We start from the raw sequence: 18,150 nt of genomic DNA on the forward strand, positions 1-18,150 counted from the left end.
TGAGGTGTTGGGATAAGTTAGTATTCCCGACGTCGAAAATGTTGTCCTCTTTTCCGACGACTCTATCACGACATCGAAAAAAGGTTCTTTGCCCGACGTGTGAAAAGTGCCATCCGGATAAGGTGTATTTCCAGATGTTTTTTTCTATGCCTTTTTATGCATCGGGAAAACCTCGATTTCTTGTAGTGAATCTTTAGGCAAACTCTTAATTAGCCTTTCTCAACACTTAGCAAAGAAGATAGAAGATGGAGGTATTACAATTTTGATTTTAGAGATTTCGTGTTTAATCCGACCGTGGATGGATAAGGAAGGAAAATCATGGGCATCTATATTAAAGTGAGAATATTTATAATAGGATTTAAAAAAGTAAAGTAGGTTGTTATTAGTTATTGGAGTGAGATAAAATTAAAAGAAGTGTAGAGATTTTGGAGGAGCGAATTTTCAACTCCCGTTGTTTGTGACTTGGCGTCTTTCTTCTTCTTCTTCTTCTTCAACAGAAACGAACAAACAAAGCCAATTTACCCAAAGAAAACTTCACCAGACGATCGGTTGGGTTTTACAGCGGAAGATCCACCATGGCCATGGAGGACGAAGCTCAAATTATGCTCATCTCTCCGGCCGACCCTAAAGGTAGTCCGGTCAAGGACCAGCAAGCCGCCGGAGTCGGTATCCTCCTTCAGATCATGATGCTCGTTCTCTCTTTCGTTCTCGGTCATGTCCTTCGCCGCCATAGACTCTATTTTCTTCCCGAAGCTAGTGCTTCTCTTCTCATCGGTATCCTATCTTCATTTCCTTTCTCTTCCTCTTCGATGTTACCTCTCCATTTTTCTCCCTTTCCTTTAATCACTTGTATGTCAGGTTTAATCGTCGGCGGGCTTGCCAACATTTCGAATACTGAAACTAACATCAGGTTCAATATCTTCCTTCTTTCTATCTGCCAGTGCCGACGTGTCTTGTGGCCGGAATGAGTTAGCCAAGTTTCCTCATGTTCTACTTCTGCAGGGCATGGTTCAACTTTCACGAAGAATTTTTTTTCCTTTTCCTTTTGCCTCCGATCATATTATATCCTTCACTTTCATAATTTCCTACCCAATTAGTTTTTCATTTTTTGTTCCCCATTTTGTTTCCTTAACACTCTTGCTTACTCAGTCAGGATTTAGTCTTTCACCTGTAAGTGCAATTCTTCAACCAATGCTTCCATATTTCTCCTTAATTGTGATGAATTTGTTGACAATAGTAGTCTTCGCGTTTTCATGTTATTAACTTAATGTTGCTGCTTTTGTAGAAGCCTTTCTTCTCAAACTTTGGGGCAATTGTGACTTTTGCTATTCTGGGAACCTTTATAGCCTCGGTTGTTACGGGTGGTCTTGTGTAAAACTTTTCTTCTTTCCCTTCAATTGCAAAACTCTCGTTTCATGTACACCACCTTGTTTTTGTTTTTAATTTATGTCACCATAATGCGGTTACTCTTTCTGTTGCAGTTACCTTGGCGGATTAGCATTTCTCATGTACCGGCTTCCATTTGTTGAATGTCTTATGTTTGGTGCTCTCATTTCGGCAACAGATCCTGTCACTGTCTTGTCCATTTTTCAGGTGTTCATGTGATACACTTTTTAGAAATATATATCACGGAATGTTAGGATTGTGTTGGACATCAAACTGAACATGAAAAGTTTCTATTCAAAGCAATCATATCCATCTTCTATAGTAAACCTATTTGAACTTGAGTGGGTTGATATTTTATCTCTCCCTACCTTTTTTCTTTCTTCTTCTCACTCAGAATTTTGTGTCTTATCTTTCTTAAGAAAGAAGTTCAGCTTGTTTCCTTTTAAGAATTTAGATACTTTGATTTTCTGCATATTTATCGTATATGTGTCTAAAAATGTAATTGCAGCTTTTCAGAATGTAAATACATAACTCATTATGGTATGCCGTTAATTGAATTTCACCATGTATCTGCCTGAAGTTTCATTTACACCATATGGTGACTGTAAAAATTGTATATGGTTTATTGTTTTAATCAAGTAGTTCATCATTGTCATGTCATCACTCTAGGAACTTGGCACCGACGTGAACCTTTATGCTTTGGTGTTTGGAGAATCTGTATTGAATGATGCTGTAAGTTCTATGTCTTGAAGTAATTCTTGATCTTGGTTGAAGATGACTTTATTTAATATTTCTGGTTCTCATGTTGGATAACCACAGATGGCAATTTCCTTGTACAGGTATGTGAAGTAGCTGGTTTGTTTCTTGCATTTCCATTAGGACCATTGCTATAGAATTTTTTCTAATTAAAATCATCTTTTGCAGAACAATGTCCTTGGTTAGAAGTCATGCTTATTCTGGAAAAAACTTTTTCTTTGTGATTGTTAGATTTCTTGAGACTTTTGTTGGCTCACTGTCAGCAGGTTATCTTTCTCTTACCTTGTCTTTAAATAATCTTCTTTTGCTCCTTTCTTCCAAATCCATTGTATGCTACACTTCTAGAGAACTGGTGAGAAGCAATGCATTAATATCATTAGGCACCCTTGAGGATACTGCAATTAACTCTAGTTGATGTCGTGTAAGTTGGTATGTAACTGCTATTAAAAACTTGTTGCTAATTATTTGAATGTCGGTTTCTGTTCAACTTATATTGATTCTTATTAGTTTATTAATTAGTTGAGCAGTTATTTAGTTACTTTGTTTTGAGTTGGTTGAATGGAAATTCCTAGATGGTACTAAGGATAACCTTTTGATTTGGGAAAAGAATTATTCAGTAACCTAGGAAGAAGGAAAAGGCGAGGACAAATAATCTTCCTAAGCTTCAGTTTAAATGCACCAATAATTTATGAAACCTACTCATCATCTTCTTTGACTATAAAAATGGCTTGTTTATAAATAAATGAATTCAATGATTTGTTCTGGAAGAACGGATACCTTCCACCTCAAAACCGGCTTTTAGTTAGTCTCTATACAAAATCTTCTAGAAAGATCAGCTATCTTTTTGTAGGTTATTGAATTCTGAATTCTGATATACCAATGTACCTATCGAAATATCAGCCTTAACGTTCATCTCAAAGATCTTGTGCTGTTTACTGCTTGACCTTGTTCCGAAACTTTTTCTCAATAGCTAATGCAGTTATCTTGCGCTGTTTACTGAATTATGAATTCTGATATTTCGACATACCTATCAAAACCTCAAACTTTTTTTAGAAGACACGTTCATCTCAAAGATCTTATGCTGTTTACTGCTTGACCTTGTTTTAAAACTTTTTCTCAACAATTAATGCAGTTATCTTTGTGCTGTTTACTGAATTCTGAATTCTGATATATCAATATGCTATCAAAACCTCAAACTTTTTTTAGAAGATACGTTCATCTCAAAGATCTTGTGCTGTTTACTGCTTGACCTTGTTTCAAAACTTTTTCTCAACAATTAATGCTGTTATCTTGATTACTGAATAAACAAGTGGAAGTTCTTAAGGATACTAATCATTTAATGCCTGTGGATCTGCAGGTGTTGGAGTTGGATTTACCTCTGCATTGATATCCTTTTGTGCTCAATGTCATCTTTGTTGCATGTAGTTGTATTTTTATTATCATTCTACTTTTCTGATGTCATGTTGAGCCTTAATTCTTAAAACCTTTTTAAGTATGCAGGATTGGACATTGACAAGTAAGTTCTACCAAGCTGATTAATTATAATGCTTCTTTCTTTTTTGTCCAAAAACTTACCCTAAGGTCCTTTGAATTTTCCGTATCTGAATTTGCTTGTTCCTTTGTCCAGTCTTCAAAATTTGGAGTGCTGTCTTTTTGTTCTTTTCCCATATTTCTCGTAAGCAATCTTCCCTTCCCTGCTCCCCCCCCCCCCCCCCCCCCCACCACCCAGTTTTGTAATTTTTATTATAGTGATCTTTCATGTTTATTGAGAAGCATGAAATCTTTTACTGTAGGTACATGCTTGCAGAAGGTTTTGGTTTGTCTGGTATTGTATCAATATTATTCACAGGAATGGTGAGTAGAAAGGACAGTTTTCTTCTCTACCTTATTTTTGTTTATTATTTTATATTCTTTTCTTTTGTTTTGTAGTTCAATACATTCATACTAATTGTTGATGTGCATGTAATGTTTGATGTTCTTTTTTAGGTGATGAAGCATTATACGTATTCAAACTTATCACAGTCTTCACAACAATTTGTTGCGGAATTTTTCCACTTAATATCATCTCTGGCAGAGACATTTATGTAAGGGTGGCATGACAAATTTTTATCTAGGGCTTAATCATAATCGGGGATCCTTTACCCACTTGATGCTCACAAGCTTTTTTTTCCACTTTTTTTGGCTTTTGTCTTCCAGATTTATATATATGGGCTTAGATATTGCAATGGAGCAACATAGCTGGTCACATGTTGGATTCATTTTTTTCTCAATTGTATCCATACCTTTGTTGAACAGTCTACTTTTTTTGTTTTCTTGATTGATATCAATTTCTTGGGGTTCCTTAATTCGCTTAATGTGCACTTCAGTTATTTATTGGTGTCGCAAGGTATTGTTGCTGATTTCTTCTCTCTCTTATTTGCCAACCTTAGATCATTAAACATTCATGAAAGTTTGCATCTTTGGAGATACTATTTCTTTGTTACTTAAAGCTTTTGAATGGAGTTTCTTATGTAAATCTTTACATCATATTCTTCTTCAAACCAATTGGATAGCCTTTTATAGTTCATTTAGTTCTCAGTGGAGTTGAGAGGATATCTTATCCTTCATTTATTTCGATGCTCCTTTTCTCTATCAATATGCTGTTTCTCATCCAAAAAAACGTTGCATTCGACACGTTTTCTCTCTTCCACTTTCAGAGGTTCTCTGTTTGAATGTAGTATTTTGTGTGATATTTCCAGGGCTGCGAATGTCTTTTCTTGTGCATATTTAGTCAACTTGGTTCGACCTGCACATCGGAAAATACCTTCAAATCATCAGAAGGCACTTTGGTACAGTGGTAAGGAGCATTATTTCCTTTTCATTTATTCATCTAGTGTTTAAAGCGAGGGGTATTTGAATATAGTTTTTGTGTTGTAAATGTTGAATAGGACTTCGTGGGGCTATGGCGTTTGCTCTGGCTCTACAATCAATTCATGATCTTCCAGATGGACACGGGCAGACAATTTTCACTGCAACTACTGCAATAGTTGTATTGACGGTACTAAAAAATTTGATGAATAATTTTGGTGTAGTTTTTTGCCACGATAAAACATTTTGTTTTACTTTATGGTTATAACATTAAAAATTGAATTTAGAAATCTTATAAGCTATTGTGCTACTGTTCTTCATGCTTCTTCTTGTCCAAAGGATGACTTCAAAACTTACCAATGTCATTAAACAATGCTGGATTGGAGTAAATCATGGTAGATTATTTGCTGGAGAAGTGCTGAACTTTCAAAATGCATTTTCCAGAAAGTGTTAGGTTTAGTGCTTCCTGGTGGGTGTGTTCATTGGACTTTTTGTATCTATCAGCTTGGTCTAATTTTTTGGATTGGGAGCCCTTTTTATAGTTAGTTGTGGCCTTTCTCTTGTGGACATTTTTTCAGTATGTATTTACATACGTTCTTTCATGTATTCTTTCATATTTCTCAATGGAAGTTTAGCTTCTTAAATCAATCTTGACTCTAAGACTAGAAGATCAAGTCAAGGGGCCCCTTCGAATGGATACAAAAAGAATGAAATGGATTGAAGGGTCTTTTGGATTTTCCTGCAAGTTTGGATAATCAGGGAAAATGTAGTGACAAATAGTGAATGAACGGATATGTTGGCTTGGAAGTTGGGTTGGCCATTAAAAGGAACGTTTATTGACAACTTTGACATTACAGGCTTGAATATTAAATTTAGCTTATTTTTTCATAATAATTTTGTCTCCTTAAAATTCAAGGTCACAGTTGTGCAAGTTATAGAATAGAGTTTAGTAAGTTCATTTCTACCATAATAATTTTACACCCTACCTTTTCTAATTTAGGGTTCCTCTACCTCTATTTCATACCCTTTTAAGGGAGAAAAAGAAGATAGAAGGCCCTTGTTTCAAAATTGATTAAAAAAAAAAAAAAAAAAAAAGTGTAGTTTAGAGGAATCACTTGGTGATTGTTGTCATTCTCACTTTGAGAGCTCTCTTTTGTGTTTTGTTGGCTTCCCATCATTCATTGTTTGACAGAAAAATGACAGATATTTCGGCTCTTCTATATTTGGTCGGTGGGTCTTCCTTTAGTTCCAGGACAATGTGTTTGCCTTTGAAGTCCTAGCTTGTCTAAAGGCTTTTCTTGCATTTCTTTCTTCAATTATTTGGCTAGTCACTTCCCTTGAAGTTTTGTTTTTACCTTGTTGAAGGTGAAAACTGCCAAGCAGATTAAATCCTTCGTGTGACAGGTCATTAATGAAAAAGTTCATACCCTAGATCGAATTTCAAGAGGATGTCCAGCTTGGTAGAGGGCTACTTTGTTGCATTCTTAATAAAAGGGCGGCTAAGTACCTATATCATATTCTTTGGAGATGTGATTTTGCAGAAGCACCAGAGTAATTTGGTGATTTCTTCGTGAAAACAAATCCGATTAGAACCATTAATTTTTATCCCAAAAGATGTTATTGGAACCAGTTTCTGTCTCCTTTGTAGCCTGGCCATGGTCTTACGACACTAAATATTCTTCCGTTTTTCTCATCAATTTCTTTGAAATATTTTCAGGTGTTGCTTATTGGAGGTTCAACTGGTACCATGCTAGAAGCTTTACAAGTTGTAGGTGATAGCGATGACCATGAATACTCTTTGACTGAAGTAAGTTTTATGAATTCTGTTTTTTTGGTTTTAATTTTCTCTATCAATGCTCGCGATACACAGTTGTTCTACTTTTAGTTGCATGCATGAACTTTATGAAATGTTCCGAGTAACATGCTTTTCCAAATGGGCAAGATATGTACAATCTAAGATATTTGGGCTTCGATTTTGAAGGGCTTTTTTTGATTATACTCTAGGCAATATTTTACCTAGTTGGAAACATTTTATATAGTGTGGGAGTTTGTGGGCTGGCTTTTTTTATTTTTTATACCCTTTTATTCTTTCATTATTTCTCAAATGAAATAGCATCCTCAAGATCGAGAACTTTGTCCCAAAGCAATTTTTTCTAAAAAAAAAAAAGAAAGAAAAGAAAAAGGTAACCATGAATTGTTTCGATGTTTTATGAATTTTCTTTATCAATCCTTTGGGATTATACTTAACAGATGTTTCTCGTTAAAAAAAAAAGAACAATAAATAAAAGGGAAACTTTCGGTAAAATATTTACGGCCCATGTAACAAAGCTCATATAGTTAGCAATTTTTTAAATATTCTATGTTTTCCCTTCCCTTTTATCGTCTTTCTTCTCCGTTTTTCTTCACCTCTTCGTTGAGAATTTTATCGTCTTTTTTCTTTTCCTCTTCCTTTTTTTCAAAACTGTTATTTGGTTCAAGATTGTGTATCAAATATAAAAGGTCTATTTTTTTCAAACTTTTATTTGGTTGTTCACAAGATCGTGTACTAAATATAAATATAAAAGATTTGAAAAAAACGTCGTTTAGATTTGGCTACCTAAATCTAAACGACCGTGTACAAAAAATAGCAAAATTTAAAAGATCGTGTATAAAGAATCTTAAAAAAAATCATTTAGATTGGAGTAGCCAAATGTAAACAATCGGATAAAAAAGGTAAACGATTGTGTAAAAAAAATAAATCATTGTGTAGACAAATCTAAATGATTGTGTACAAAAAGAATTGAAAAAAATCGTTTAGTCAAATCTAAACGATTGTGTACCAAATTTAAGAAAAAAATCGTTTAGATTTGAACCATTCGTATAACCAAATTTAAACGTAACCAAATTAAACGATCGTGTACCAAATAATAGCCAAATCTAAGCGATCTTCTACCAAATATATTACGCGCGTTATTGAGGCGTGGTTGACGGGGTATTTTTGGTATTTTTTACGGTGGGCCTGTGGGCTTTTTCCGCTTTCGAAATTATTCTATACAGTGTAAATATTTTACCGCTTTTTATATTCTTGAAAAGACCCCTAAATAAAACATTAAAAAAAAATCCTTAAATACAACTGTTCTAGTCACATATTTGGGTAAATGATGGAATGGAAAAGAAGAAAAAGTTTTGCACCCAATAAGAATGCTCCCCCACCCACCCAGGGTGATTTTTTATTCCATGTGACATGGTTCCATTCTTTTGGCCCAATCTATTTTTATGCTTAAAGAAGGAAAATAGCGTTTTGATTTCTTTTATCACTTCTAACAAAATATGGCTTCTTGGTGGATTTCTGTATACAAAATTCTTTGGTAATTACAGCTAATGATTAATGACTGGAAGACTCTGTTGGTATTGTTTTAGGAGGGTGCTCTATATCCTGACTGTTGGGCAGTTCTGTGTCCTTCTGTGAAATATATTCCTTTGTTGTTTCTTATCAAAATAATATACTAATAATAAATAAATAAAATAGTGTACAAGGGACCTAGCCTAAAGATCTTTTAATAAGTTCATGAGTGAATTGCCCATCCAGTTTACTATTTCCAAGTGGGGTAAGATATGGAACAGTTCACTTGGGGGAGTAGGGATAAGAGTTTAAAAAGAGGAAGCAAGCGTGAAAGTGAAGAGTATGTACTCGCAGCCTCCTTTCATTCTTTGGTATTCGGGAGTGTCTGGGCCAACTTACATGCATGCACCTACAACATTTGGGTGTCAAAGAAATTCGTAGGATAATAAATCTTAGGTAGGTGGCTATCTTGAACTAGACTCATGACCCCTTAGCCTTTCAGAGGTCAATGCCCATTAATCCTAGGTCAACCATGACGGTTCTTGCAACCTTCTAATTCACATTTTTTAATTTAGTTAGATGTATTGGGACCATGAAAAGAGTACAAAAAATAATTTAAAAAAGAGCTTAAGTGTGAAGAGTTAGGTTTTGAGTTGGCCATCATGCTTTTTTTTTTTTTTTTTTTTGGCAAGCCTATTGCAGACGAGTTCAGAGCAAGGGTTAGTGGAGGTGCCTTCGACTGAGATAGGGTGGACTTTCTTGCTTTGGGAAATTTCTTCGGGAGGGAAAGGCCCTTTAGAAAGTCATAGCTAGTATTTATGAATTGGGATTTCTATGGTCAGCGTAACAAATGCCTGTGAGTTCTATATATACATGCTCAAATAACAATAGAAAAGTTCGTTGGAGGGATTTTTCTGGCCGTCATTATTAAGCTATGTGATATGTAGTGGTTAAGCTTGATGGGTTCATGTATAAATTCCTGTATACTTATTTTCAAAATAACCATGAGAATCGGCCAATTGTTCTTCTAGATTCATGCGCTGGAAACAACGGAATGGCTTTGCTATTGCTACAGTATTAATGAAACTCAAATTCTTTTAATCTTTTGTTCTCTTTTTCTCTCAGACCACTGATGCAAGCAATGGCTACATTGCTCCTTATAATGATGAAGGATCATCAAGGAGTAGAATCAAAATGAAACTTAAAGAGTTTCACGAGAGGTGGCATCTAATATCCTTCTTTCATTTTAGGACTTTCTTTTTCTTGAGTCATCATTAAATGCCTCTTCTTTTTCTCTCCACAGTACTGCATCGTTTACAGCTTTGAATAGAAACTACTTGACCCCATTCTTTAAGAGTCGCAGTGGTGATGATGAGGAAGATGACAACAGTAAGAATGACTTAAACTCAGTTCATGGCTTTAACAGTTAGATAGTTTGTGTATAGTTGTTTCTTGATGCACCTATGGAGATTTTATGGCTGTTTCTGATATATGTTTGATCATTTTCCTTTCCTTTATGAGAACTTGTTATCATTTTCCTTTACTTATTTATAAGCAAACTGCTGAATAATCATGAAACTTTGAAGATGAAATATTGATTGGGACCCTCCTACTCAACAATTTTCCCTCAATGGTGTGTCCTATGCGAGGAAATGGGAGTCACAAGGTCACAGATTCCGAGCTTTTACCTTTTGGTTTTCTGTTGGATTTTGGTACTGCCTAGTGATTTATTTTCTAAAGATTGAAACTTTTCATTGATCAATAGGGAAAGAGAGTGATGCTCAAAATACTAGGAGACAAAGCAAAGAGCCAGAAATCTTATAGAGTACAAACCACAGAGAAAAACAATATAATGAAGAATAAGCAAAAAAATAAAGGATCTCCGATTCAACAAATATGGGGAGAAAACACTTAAATCTTTGAAGGAAAACTGATGTTTCTTGAAACTTCAAAACGAGGGAGCCAATGGAACACAAAAAAACCAATCCAGATGGAAAATTGACTAAAAACTTCAAGACAAGAATTGAATAGCTAGGCCGATAGAAGGAGAGAAATTCTTTTGGGACTAAATTGCTGCCAATGGCCTAAGAAAGCTTCTGATCCATTAAACCGATGATGACAAATTGAAAAGAGGATAAAACAAAATTTTTCCATACGATACCAGCTAGCAACACCTTGAAATAGGAAGGACAGCTTTGAACTTGATAGAGCAAGAAGCAGCTGCTGAAATGCCACAAAACTTCAAACTTTATTGCCTTCCAAAATAAATAGCCCATCACTGATTCTCCAAACCAAAGATATGCAACCGCGCCAAAGACTCAAACTACTCAAACCAACTGACAAGCGGAAAAAAAGAGCTTTCCAATTAAGTTTTGAATCAATTTTCTCCATTGAGAATCTGGGACATGAAGAATCTCTAACCACAAAAGAACAAGGAGACAATCAAAAACATTAATCCACCTTTGTCTAGACCACCAACTTCAGATGAAAAAACCTCAAGACCTCTTTTGGAGCAACAGATGAATTTCAGAGTTTCCGAATCTCCAACAAAATTGTATTGATTGGTGATGAATAGCCCTACCAAGCTTCTCTAGCATAATTAAGGATATTAGCTGTCTTCTATAACTTACCCTCACGGGCCACCCCTTCAAGAAGGTGAAAATCTTATTTGGATTGTTAGAATTCTTTGAGGGATTGAGAGAGACCCTTTCGATGTTTGGTCCCTTCTGAATTTTAACGTGTTTCTATAGCCATGGGTGATGAGTTCCTTTTTAATTATTGGCTACGTCACATTTTGTTGAATAGAGACCTCTCCTCTAATGAGCTACCTTTTGTAGGCTTTTTGTTTTTTGCTTGCCCTTGTATTTGTTTTTCATTTTTTAATCATTAAAAGTTGGTCTTCTATTAAAAAAAAAATCGTCATATGAATATTATTTTCTAGCGTTGAAGACTAAGAAATTGAATTAGATCAAGTAATCAGTGCAAACTAGTTCAAATAGTTTCAAATGAAGATCAATACTCTTGGCACCATGTTAACTAGTTATCCATGTGACTAGCAATTTTATTCGATTTTAAAACAAAACCTTGAGCGGAAAAATCAAAGTTCTCTTGAAAGCAATAGAATTACTTGAAAAATAGGTGGCTAGACTTCTAACTTTCTAAGCCTTATGTTGCTAATACGAAGACACAGACTTGCTGAGGCTTTGATTTTAGATTTTGGAATTGTCCTTGAAGGATTTCTTTTGGCTCTAGATTTGTCCATCTAGAACTAGTTGATCTCTAAGTTATTAATTGCATGGCTTCTCCAATTGTCAAGTGAAAAAAATAATAAAAAACAAGTGAAGGCAATTCCCTCAATGAAGAACCTCACATTTCTAGGGATCTTAATTCTCCAAAGAACCAAATAGATCGACAGCCCTAAAGGAGAAAGATCAACCAATTATTGAAAGAAAGACTTACACGAGAATCATTTAAAAGTATTGAAAAAAGAGACGAAGAGCAAACATAAGTTTTATGTGGAAACCCTAGTTCAGGGAGAAAAACCACAATGAAAAATCTCTCTTATTATTTTCTTATATTAACAAATGATACAAGAGAGAAATAAATAGACTACAATGAGAAATAAAAAAGGAAAAAATATTAGGTTAAATCTTCCCTTGGGCTAAGCCACTAAATCTAACACTCTCCCTCAAGTTGGGACGTAGATATCAATGAGACCCAACTTGCTAACACAAAAGTCAAAATTCTGTTTGAGAAATCCTTTGGTGAGGACATCAGCAACCTGTTGGCTCGAAGGAGTGTACAAAATGCATATACTACCATTGTCCAACCTTTCTTTGATGAAGTGTCGCTCAATCTCAACATGTTTAGTTCTATTATGTTGAACTGGATTGTTGGTGATGCTAATGGTTGCCTTGTTATCATCACAGAATAATTTTATTGGTATCTCACAATTTTGATGAGGATCAGACAAAACTTTCTGGAGCCGAATTTTCTCACGTATCCCCAAACTCATAGTCTTGTACTTGGCCTCAACACTGCTTCTGGCCACGAATCCTTCTTCTTACTCCAAGTTACAAGATTGCCCCATATAAAGGTACAATAACTAGAGGTTAATTTTTTGTCAACAACAGACCTTCCCAGTCTGAATCAGTAAAACCTCAATAGCTTTCTTGTCTGTCTTTCTGAACATCAATCCTTTAAAAAGAGTCGTTTTTAAAATATCTCATGATTTCGTTTACAACCTCCATGTGTTCCTCATAGGGAACCTGCATGAACTGGCTCACAGCACTCATAGCGAAGGAAATATCTGGTCGAGTATGGGACAAGTAAATCAATTTACCCACAAGGCGTTGATATTGTTCTTTATCAATTGGAACTTTATCACTTGAATTTTGCAGTATACAGTTGAATTCAATGGGAGTATCAGTAGACGACACTTCGACACCTCAGCATACTTGCCTTGGTCGACAAATCAAGGGTATACTTCCTCTAAGATAGGAAGATACCTTCTTTAGATTTGGCTACTTCCATTCCAAGGAAATATTTTAGAATTTCCAAGTCTTTGATTTCAAGCTCATTACCCATTCTTTTTTTTTAGTTGGATGATTTCAGCATGGTTGTCCCTAGCTAGAACAATGTCATCAACATGAACAATCAATACTATAATCTTCCAAGCCTTGGAGACCTCTGTAAACAAAGTATGGTTAGAGTGCCCCCCACTGTACCCTAGGAATTTGACAGAGGTAGTAAACCTATCACCATGCGGTGATTGTTTCGGACCATATAAAGATTTTTGAAATTTACACACCTAATGACCATACTGAGCTTCAGACCCCGGGGGGGGGGGGGGGGGGGGACTTCTTCCTCTAGGTCCTCATTCAGAAATGCATTCTTAACATCTAGCTGATAAAGAGGTCAGTCTTCGTTCATAGCAATAGATAGCAGGACTTTAATTGTATTAAGTTTAGCAACTGGGGAAAAGGTTTCTGAATAATCAACACCACAAGTTTGGGTAAACCCTTTTGCAACTAACCTCGCCTTGTGTCTGTCAAGGGCTACATCTACTTGTATTTGAGAGTAAACACCCATTTGCATCCCACAGTTTTATGTCCCTTGGGTAGAGTGCAGATCTCCTAAGTCTTGTTCTTTTCAAGGGTCCTCATTTCTTCCATGATCGCATTTTTCCACCTAGGACACTCTAAAGCAATGAAGATACTTTTTGGTATTACGATAGAGTTAATGCTGACTGTGAAGGCTCTGAATTGAGGAGATAGGTTCTCATAGGAAACATAGTTAGCAATAGAGTGCTTAGTGCAGGATTTGGTACCCTTTCTAGTGCAATAAGAAGATCAAGAGACAGATTATACTTATTGATATTTTTTGAACGATCCTCCCTAATTTCATTTTTAGTAACTCTTGCATTGACCTCATTCTCATCATTATTGTCCTTTCCATCTGGGATGACTTTAGTATCAACATGACCCTGTTCACCTATATTTTCAGGAATAGCTGTCTTGGACCTATCACTTTCACTCATTTTACTGTCAATATGTGAGTCATTAGAATCAGTCATACCTTGATCTCGTAAAGGTTCAAAATCTTGGATTGGAGTCGGTTGATTAGCAGGGGACCCAACTTCCTTTTTAAGATTCCTCATATAGTAGGTTTTCTTGGGAACTTGGTTCAAAGGTAGGATTGTGTTGTGAGGATCTAGGCTAGGTCCAATGAGAGTAGGACCAGAAGACTTTAAGAATATCACCCAGTTAGAGTTAGACTCTTTGCTTTTATTCTCCTTCTGAAGAAGGCTAACAGGAAAGAAATGACGATCCTCAAGAAAGATGACATCCATGGAGACAAAGTACTTACGAGAAGATGGATGAAAGCATTTATAGTCTTGTTGGTACAGAGGATAACCAACAAAAACACATGTATGAGCCCGAGGGGAAAATTTATATGGGTTAGGGTCATGGTTATGAACATAGGCTATGCACCCGAATACCCAAAGGAACATCAGAAATGAGGCAGGTGGAGGGATATGACTCTTTAAGGCACTTTAAGGGGATCTGGAGTTATAGGACATGAGAAGACATTCGGTTGATAAGATGGGTTGCAGTGAGAACAACATCGCCTCAAAGATAGGAAAGAATGAAAGTTGACGACATAAGAGAACGAGTGACTTCTAAAAGGTGATAATTTTTGTGCTCAGCTACTTCATTTTATTAAAGGGTGTAAGCACGAAAACTTTGGTGGACAATGCCTTTGGAGGACAAAAACTCGTTGAGGGTGTGATTTTGGAACTTACGACCATTTGCACTTTGCAAAATAGTAATCTTTGCATTGAATTGCGTTTCTACGGGGTTATAGAAGTCCTTGAAGATAGAGGTGACCTTAGATTTGTTGGAGATGAGATAGGCCCACTACTATGCCGGGCTGTGCCAATCATCTTCCCCGAGCTCAAGTCCTAAAAAGAGACAGAATAAGGTAAGAAAATTGCTTTGCAGTTCAACTCATGAGTAATTTTGCTTATAGTTAGTAGATTATAAAAAATTCTTAGCACATGCAAGAAATTATGTAAGGATAGCTCTGCATAGGGAGAAATCTTCCCCGTCCCAACAATGGGGTCCTAAGAGTCATTTGCAATTTTAATTGTTTCGTTACCAGCACATGAAATATAGGACACAAAATATTCAGAGAAACCAGGCAAATGATTTATGGTGACAGAATTCATAATCCAGGGGTTCTTCCTATCACACTAATAAGACTAAAGGCCTGAGGTATACCTGATTGGACAATGGCACCTAAAGTAGCGGGACTAGGGTCGGTTTGGTTTTCATGTGGATCAGCTGGTTAAGGTCTAGTAGACTAACTCATATATGTCCGCTTTGTGTTTTGTTTGTCGTTGGAAGAGCGTTTCTTACTTCCTAGGAACGACCATATACTTCAAAAAATTGTTCCTTGGTATGTCATTATTTTTGTAATGCTCACAAACAGGAATTGGTTTTCCATTAGGCTGAACATTGCCATTGGAAAAGGACCTCGCACTACAGCGGAGTCAATAGTAGGAGTTGTCGAAATACTCATAGCACTTGTACGATCCTTCTCGAGGCGGGTTTCAGAACAAACTTCCATCAAGGAGGGAATTGGTCCTTGGCCTAGTATACGCCTTTGAACTACATCTAACTTAGAATTATGACCAGCAAGAAAGTCATAAATCCTGTCAATCTCTTCAATTCTAGAGTATTGTAAACCATCACTGGGACTGCTCTAGATAGTTCTTTGCGTAGGTCCATTTCCTGCCAGATAAGAGAGAGCTTGTTAAAAAAGGATGTGACATACATAGTTCCTTATTTGCATTCATGAACCTGCTTCCTTAGCGTGTATAGGCGAGAGGCATTCCAAGAACTCAAGGACACAGATGTACAACCTATAGAACAGATCCTATTCAAGTAAGGTCGTGGCTAGAGGCATTCTAGTGTTTGGAATATAGTTTATGGGTTGTGTCCCAAATATCCTTAGCAGTTGCAGCGTATAGTAAGGGTTTGCCGATCTATGGCTCTATACTCTTGATAAATGTGGATCGAAGAAGAGAGTCCTCTCCCTTCCCGTTCCTGTGGGTTTCCCAATGGATCATGAGGTATTTCTTCTGTTAGAAAACCAAATTTATGTTGTCCTTCAAGGACCATTTTCACTGACTAAGACCATGAGAAATAGTTATTGCCGTTCAATTTTTTTCCTGAAAAATATTCTGTAGATCATGTCATTGTATTAGTCACATAAGAAGATATAAAGTGGAGAACGAGATTACCCAATTATCAGAATACACCGGTATAGGTGTATGGAGGCCATGACTAGGAGTGTTGAATGGCGTCCCTAGGGTAGCCTCAATTGCTGCAATCTTTTGTTGAAGCCCTTCCAGCCTTTGGTGAGCTATACTAGAAGAAGAAGCGGAAGCTTGCACGTTAGGGTTGGAATGTGCCGTAGATTCACCAACCTCGAATGTTGGGTGAATTTGAGGATTCCTAACATCGAGATGATAAATAAGGTTAGTGGCTGGTAGGACATAGATTTGACTATAAAAGCGGTGGTGGCCGACCGGAATTAGGTGGCAGCAGCATGTGGGGGACAGTAAGGCCGTGGATGAAGATAAGGGTGGCACAGACAGGTTGGTCGGCATAGTCTAGATCGGATGGTCTGGCACGTGGCGATGCGGACGACAAAAAATTGCAGAATCAAGTTTCCCGACGTTGTCTGAAGGCGGCAAAGCCCTTCATCCATGGCAGCGCTGATCCAAGCATTGACGGCAGCACTAATACTGGTGGTTGTCTCCGATGTTTGGTTTCTATCACGAGTTGTGTTGTCTAGGGTTTTGATCAATATCTCACTCTGATATCGTATTGAAAAAAGAGATGAAAAACAAACACAAGTTTTACTTGGAAACCCTAGTTCAGGGATAAAAACTACGGTTCAAATCTCTCTTATTATTTTCTTATTAATACTAACAAATGATACAAGGGGGTAATAAATAGAACTACAAACGAAATAAAAAAAAGGAAAAAATATTAGGTCAAATCTTTCCTTGGGTCAAGCTCACTTAATTTAACAAAAAGTAAAGAAAGAAGAGCAACCATGTACTTCCTATCAGAAAGAGAATGACGAAACTCAAAGAAAAAAGAACAAGAGCTCCTGGAATATACGAGGAAGTCGGTAACAAAATGGGATTTTTAAGAGACGATAAATGGTACAAACGAGGAAACAAACCAAAAATGGGTGTTTACCCCACCCAATATCTTCGCAGAAGTGCATAATAATACAAGTGTTATACCAAGTATGAAAGATGTCAATTTATGAGAAAATCTTTTGAAGACATTGTTCCAATATTTCTGAAATTTCTTAATTGGCGGTTGAACTACTTTATTACATCAACATTACATATTACACTGCTTTTCATAATTTATTTTGTATGATGTTTTTCATTTTTAATATATGAAGCTGTACTTCATCCATAAACCCCAAACGTTGTGTTGCCTAAAGTTAGTTTGGTCATGTTGTGGGATGAATTTGCATCGAACTGAACTGACTTTAAATTGTAACGATTTTTCTTTCAAATAGGCATACCAATCCGTGGTTCGTGAAAGTACCTTTCTGGCATGACTAACACTCATAAAAGGTAGTAGTAAGAAAGATGATAGGAGTTGGAGAAGTTTGTGAATACTATAGGCATCCGCTATGAATTAGGTGGAGGCAAAGGCGAGCCAGTTGAGAGCGTGGAAGTTTCAACTTCAACTGAATGATTAAGATAGCAATTGGTTCTCTACGTAGCTTCTGCTCTTGGCTGAATAAATGAAGTAGAAAAGTTGGGTTTTAATGGAAACGGAAACAAATTATTCTTTACATAGGTTTTATGTTATGTTATGTTATGAACACACCAAAGATGTAGAAGTTATAGTTAAATCATTACCTTTTTTTACTTTTGACTACGTAAGCACATCAATTTGTGTCAGGATTTTGTTGATAAAGAGATAATCTTGTAAGAAGTAATTGTTTGATAACCACTTAGGTTTTAGTTTTTAATTTTCAATTGCCATGCTTCCGCAATTGAGCTCTCTCTTCTGTTTGTTAAATTTTAAAAACTGTTTTGTGGTTTTTAGAAAACGTGTGTGTCGTCTCTAAGATGCTTTTAATCACTATAATTCCATTGCAGTCTATTGGGGTTGGTGCCTTGCCTTTCACCAAACATTTTCGTGTGTCTCAAACAATAATATCTTTATATTTTCAAAATTAAAGTTCTAAAAATATTTGCTCTGTTATTTTTAGATAGAAAATACTCATGAATTCTT

The 18,150-nt window shown here is 36.2% G+C and overlaps 1 protein-coding gene across 4 annotated transcripts; it reads left to right on the top strand.

Moving 5' to 3' along the window:
* Window positions 1-384: 384 nt before the first annotated feature.
* LOC103502237 (sodium/hydrogen exchanger 6-like) lies at window positions 385-17,891 on the top strand. 4 transcript variants are annotated; one of them, XM_051079692.1, is made up of 22 exons: window positions 386-774; window positions 859-910; window positions 1,003-1,062; window positions 1,146-1,170; window positions 1,286-1,371; window positions 1,482-1,593; window positions 2,056-2,118; window positions 2,206-2,225; window positions 2,311-2,408; window positions 3,500-3,528; window positions 3,627-3,658; window positions 3,770-3,817; window positions 3,936-3,996; window positions 4,129-4,226; window positions 4,339-4,414; window positions 4,509-4,528; window positions 4,881-4,978; window positions 5,070-5,179; window positions 6,707-6,796; window positions 9,437-9,531; window positions 9,615-9,700; window positions 17,423-17,891. In XM_051079692.1, exons 1-22 carry the CDS (start codon window positions 576-578, stop codon window positions 17,443-17,445), a joined length of 1,581 nt encoding a protein of 526 aa, XP_050935649.1. In that variant the 5' UTR covers window positions 386-575; the 3' UTR covers window positions 17,446-17,891. The 4 variants fall into 4 exon arrangements, with proteins under 4 accessions (XP_050935650.1, XP_050935649.1, XP_050935651.1 ...); XM_051079694.1 differs by lacking the exon at window positions 859-910 and having other exon boundaries at window positions 625-774; window positions 942-1,062; XM_051079695.1 differs by lacking the exon at window positions 859-910 and having other exon boundaries at window positions 633-774; window positions 911-1,062.
* The last annotated feature ends 259 nt before the right edge of the window (window positions 17,892-18,150 follow it).

The sequence above is a fragment of the Cucumis melo genome, chromosome 12 (genome assembly GCF_025177605.1).
Source record: "Cucumis melo cultivar AY chromosome 12, USDA_Cmelo_AY_1.0, whole genome shotgun sequence".
Classification (NCBI taxonomy): domain Eukaryota; kingdom Viridiplantae; phylum Streptophyta; class Magnoliopsida; order Cucurbitales; family Cucurbitaceae; genus Cucumis; species Cucumis melo.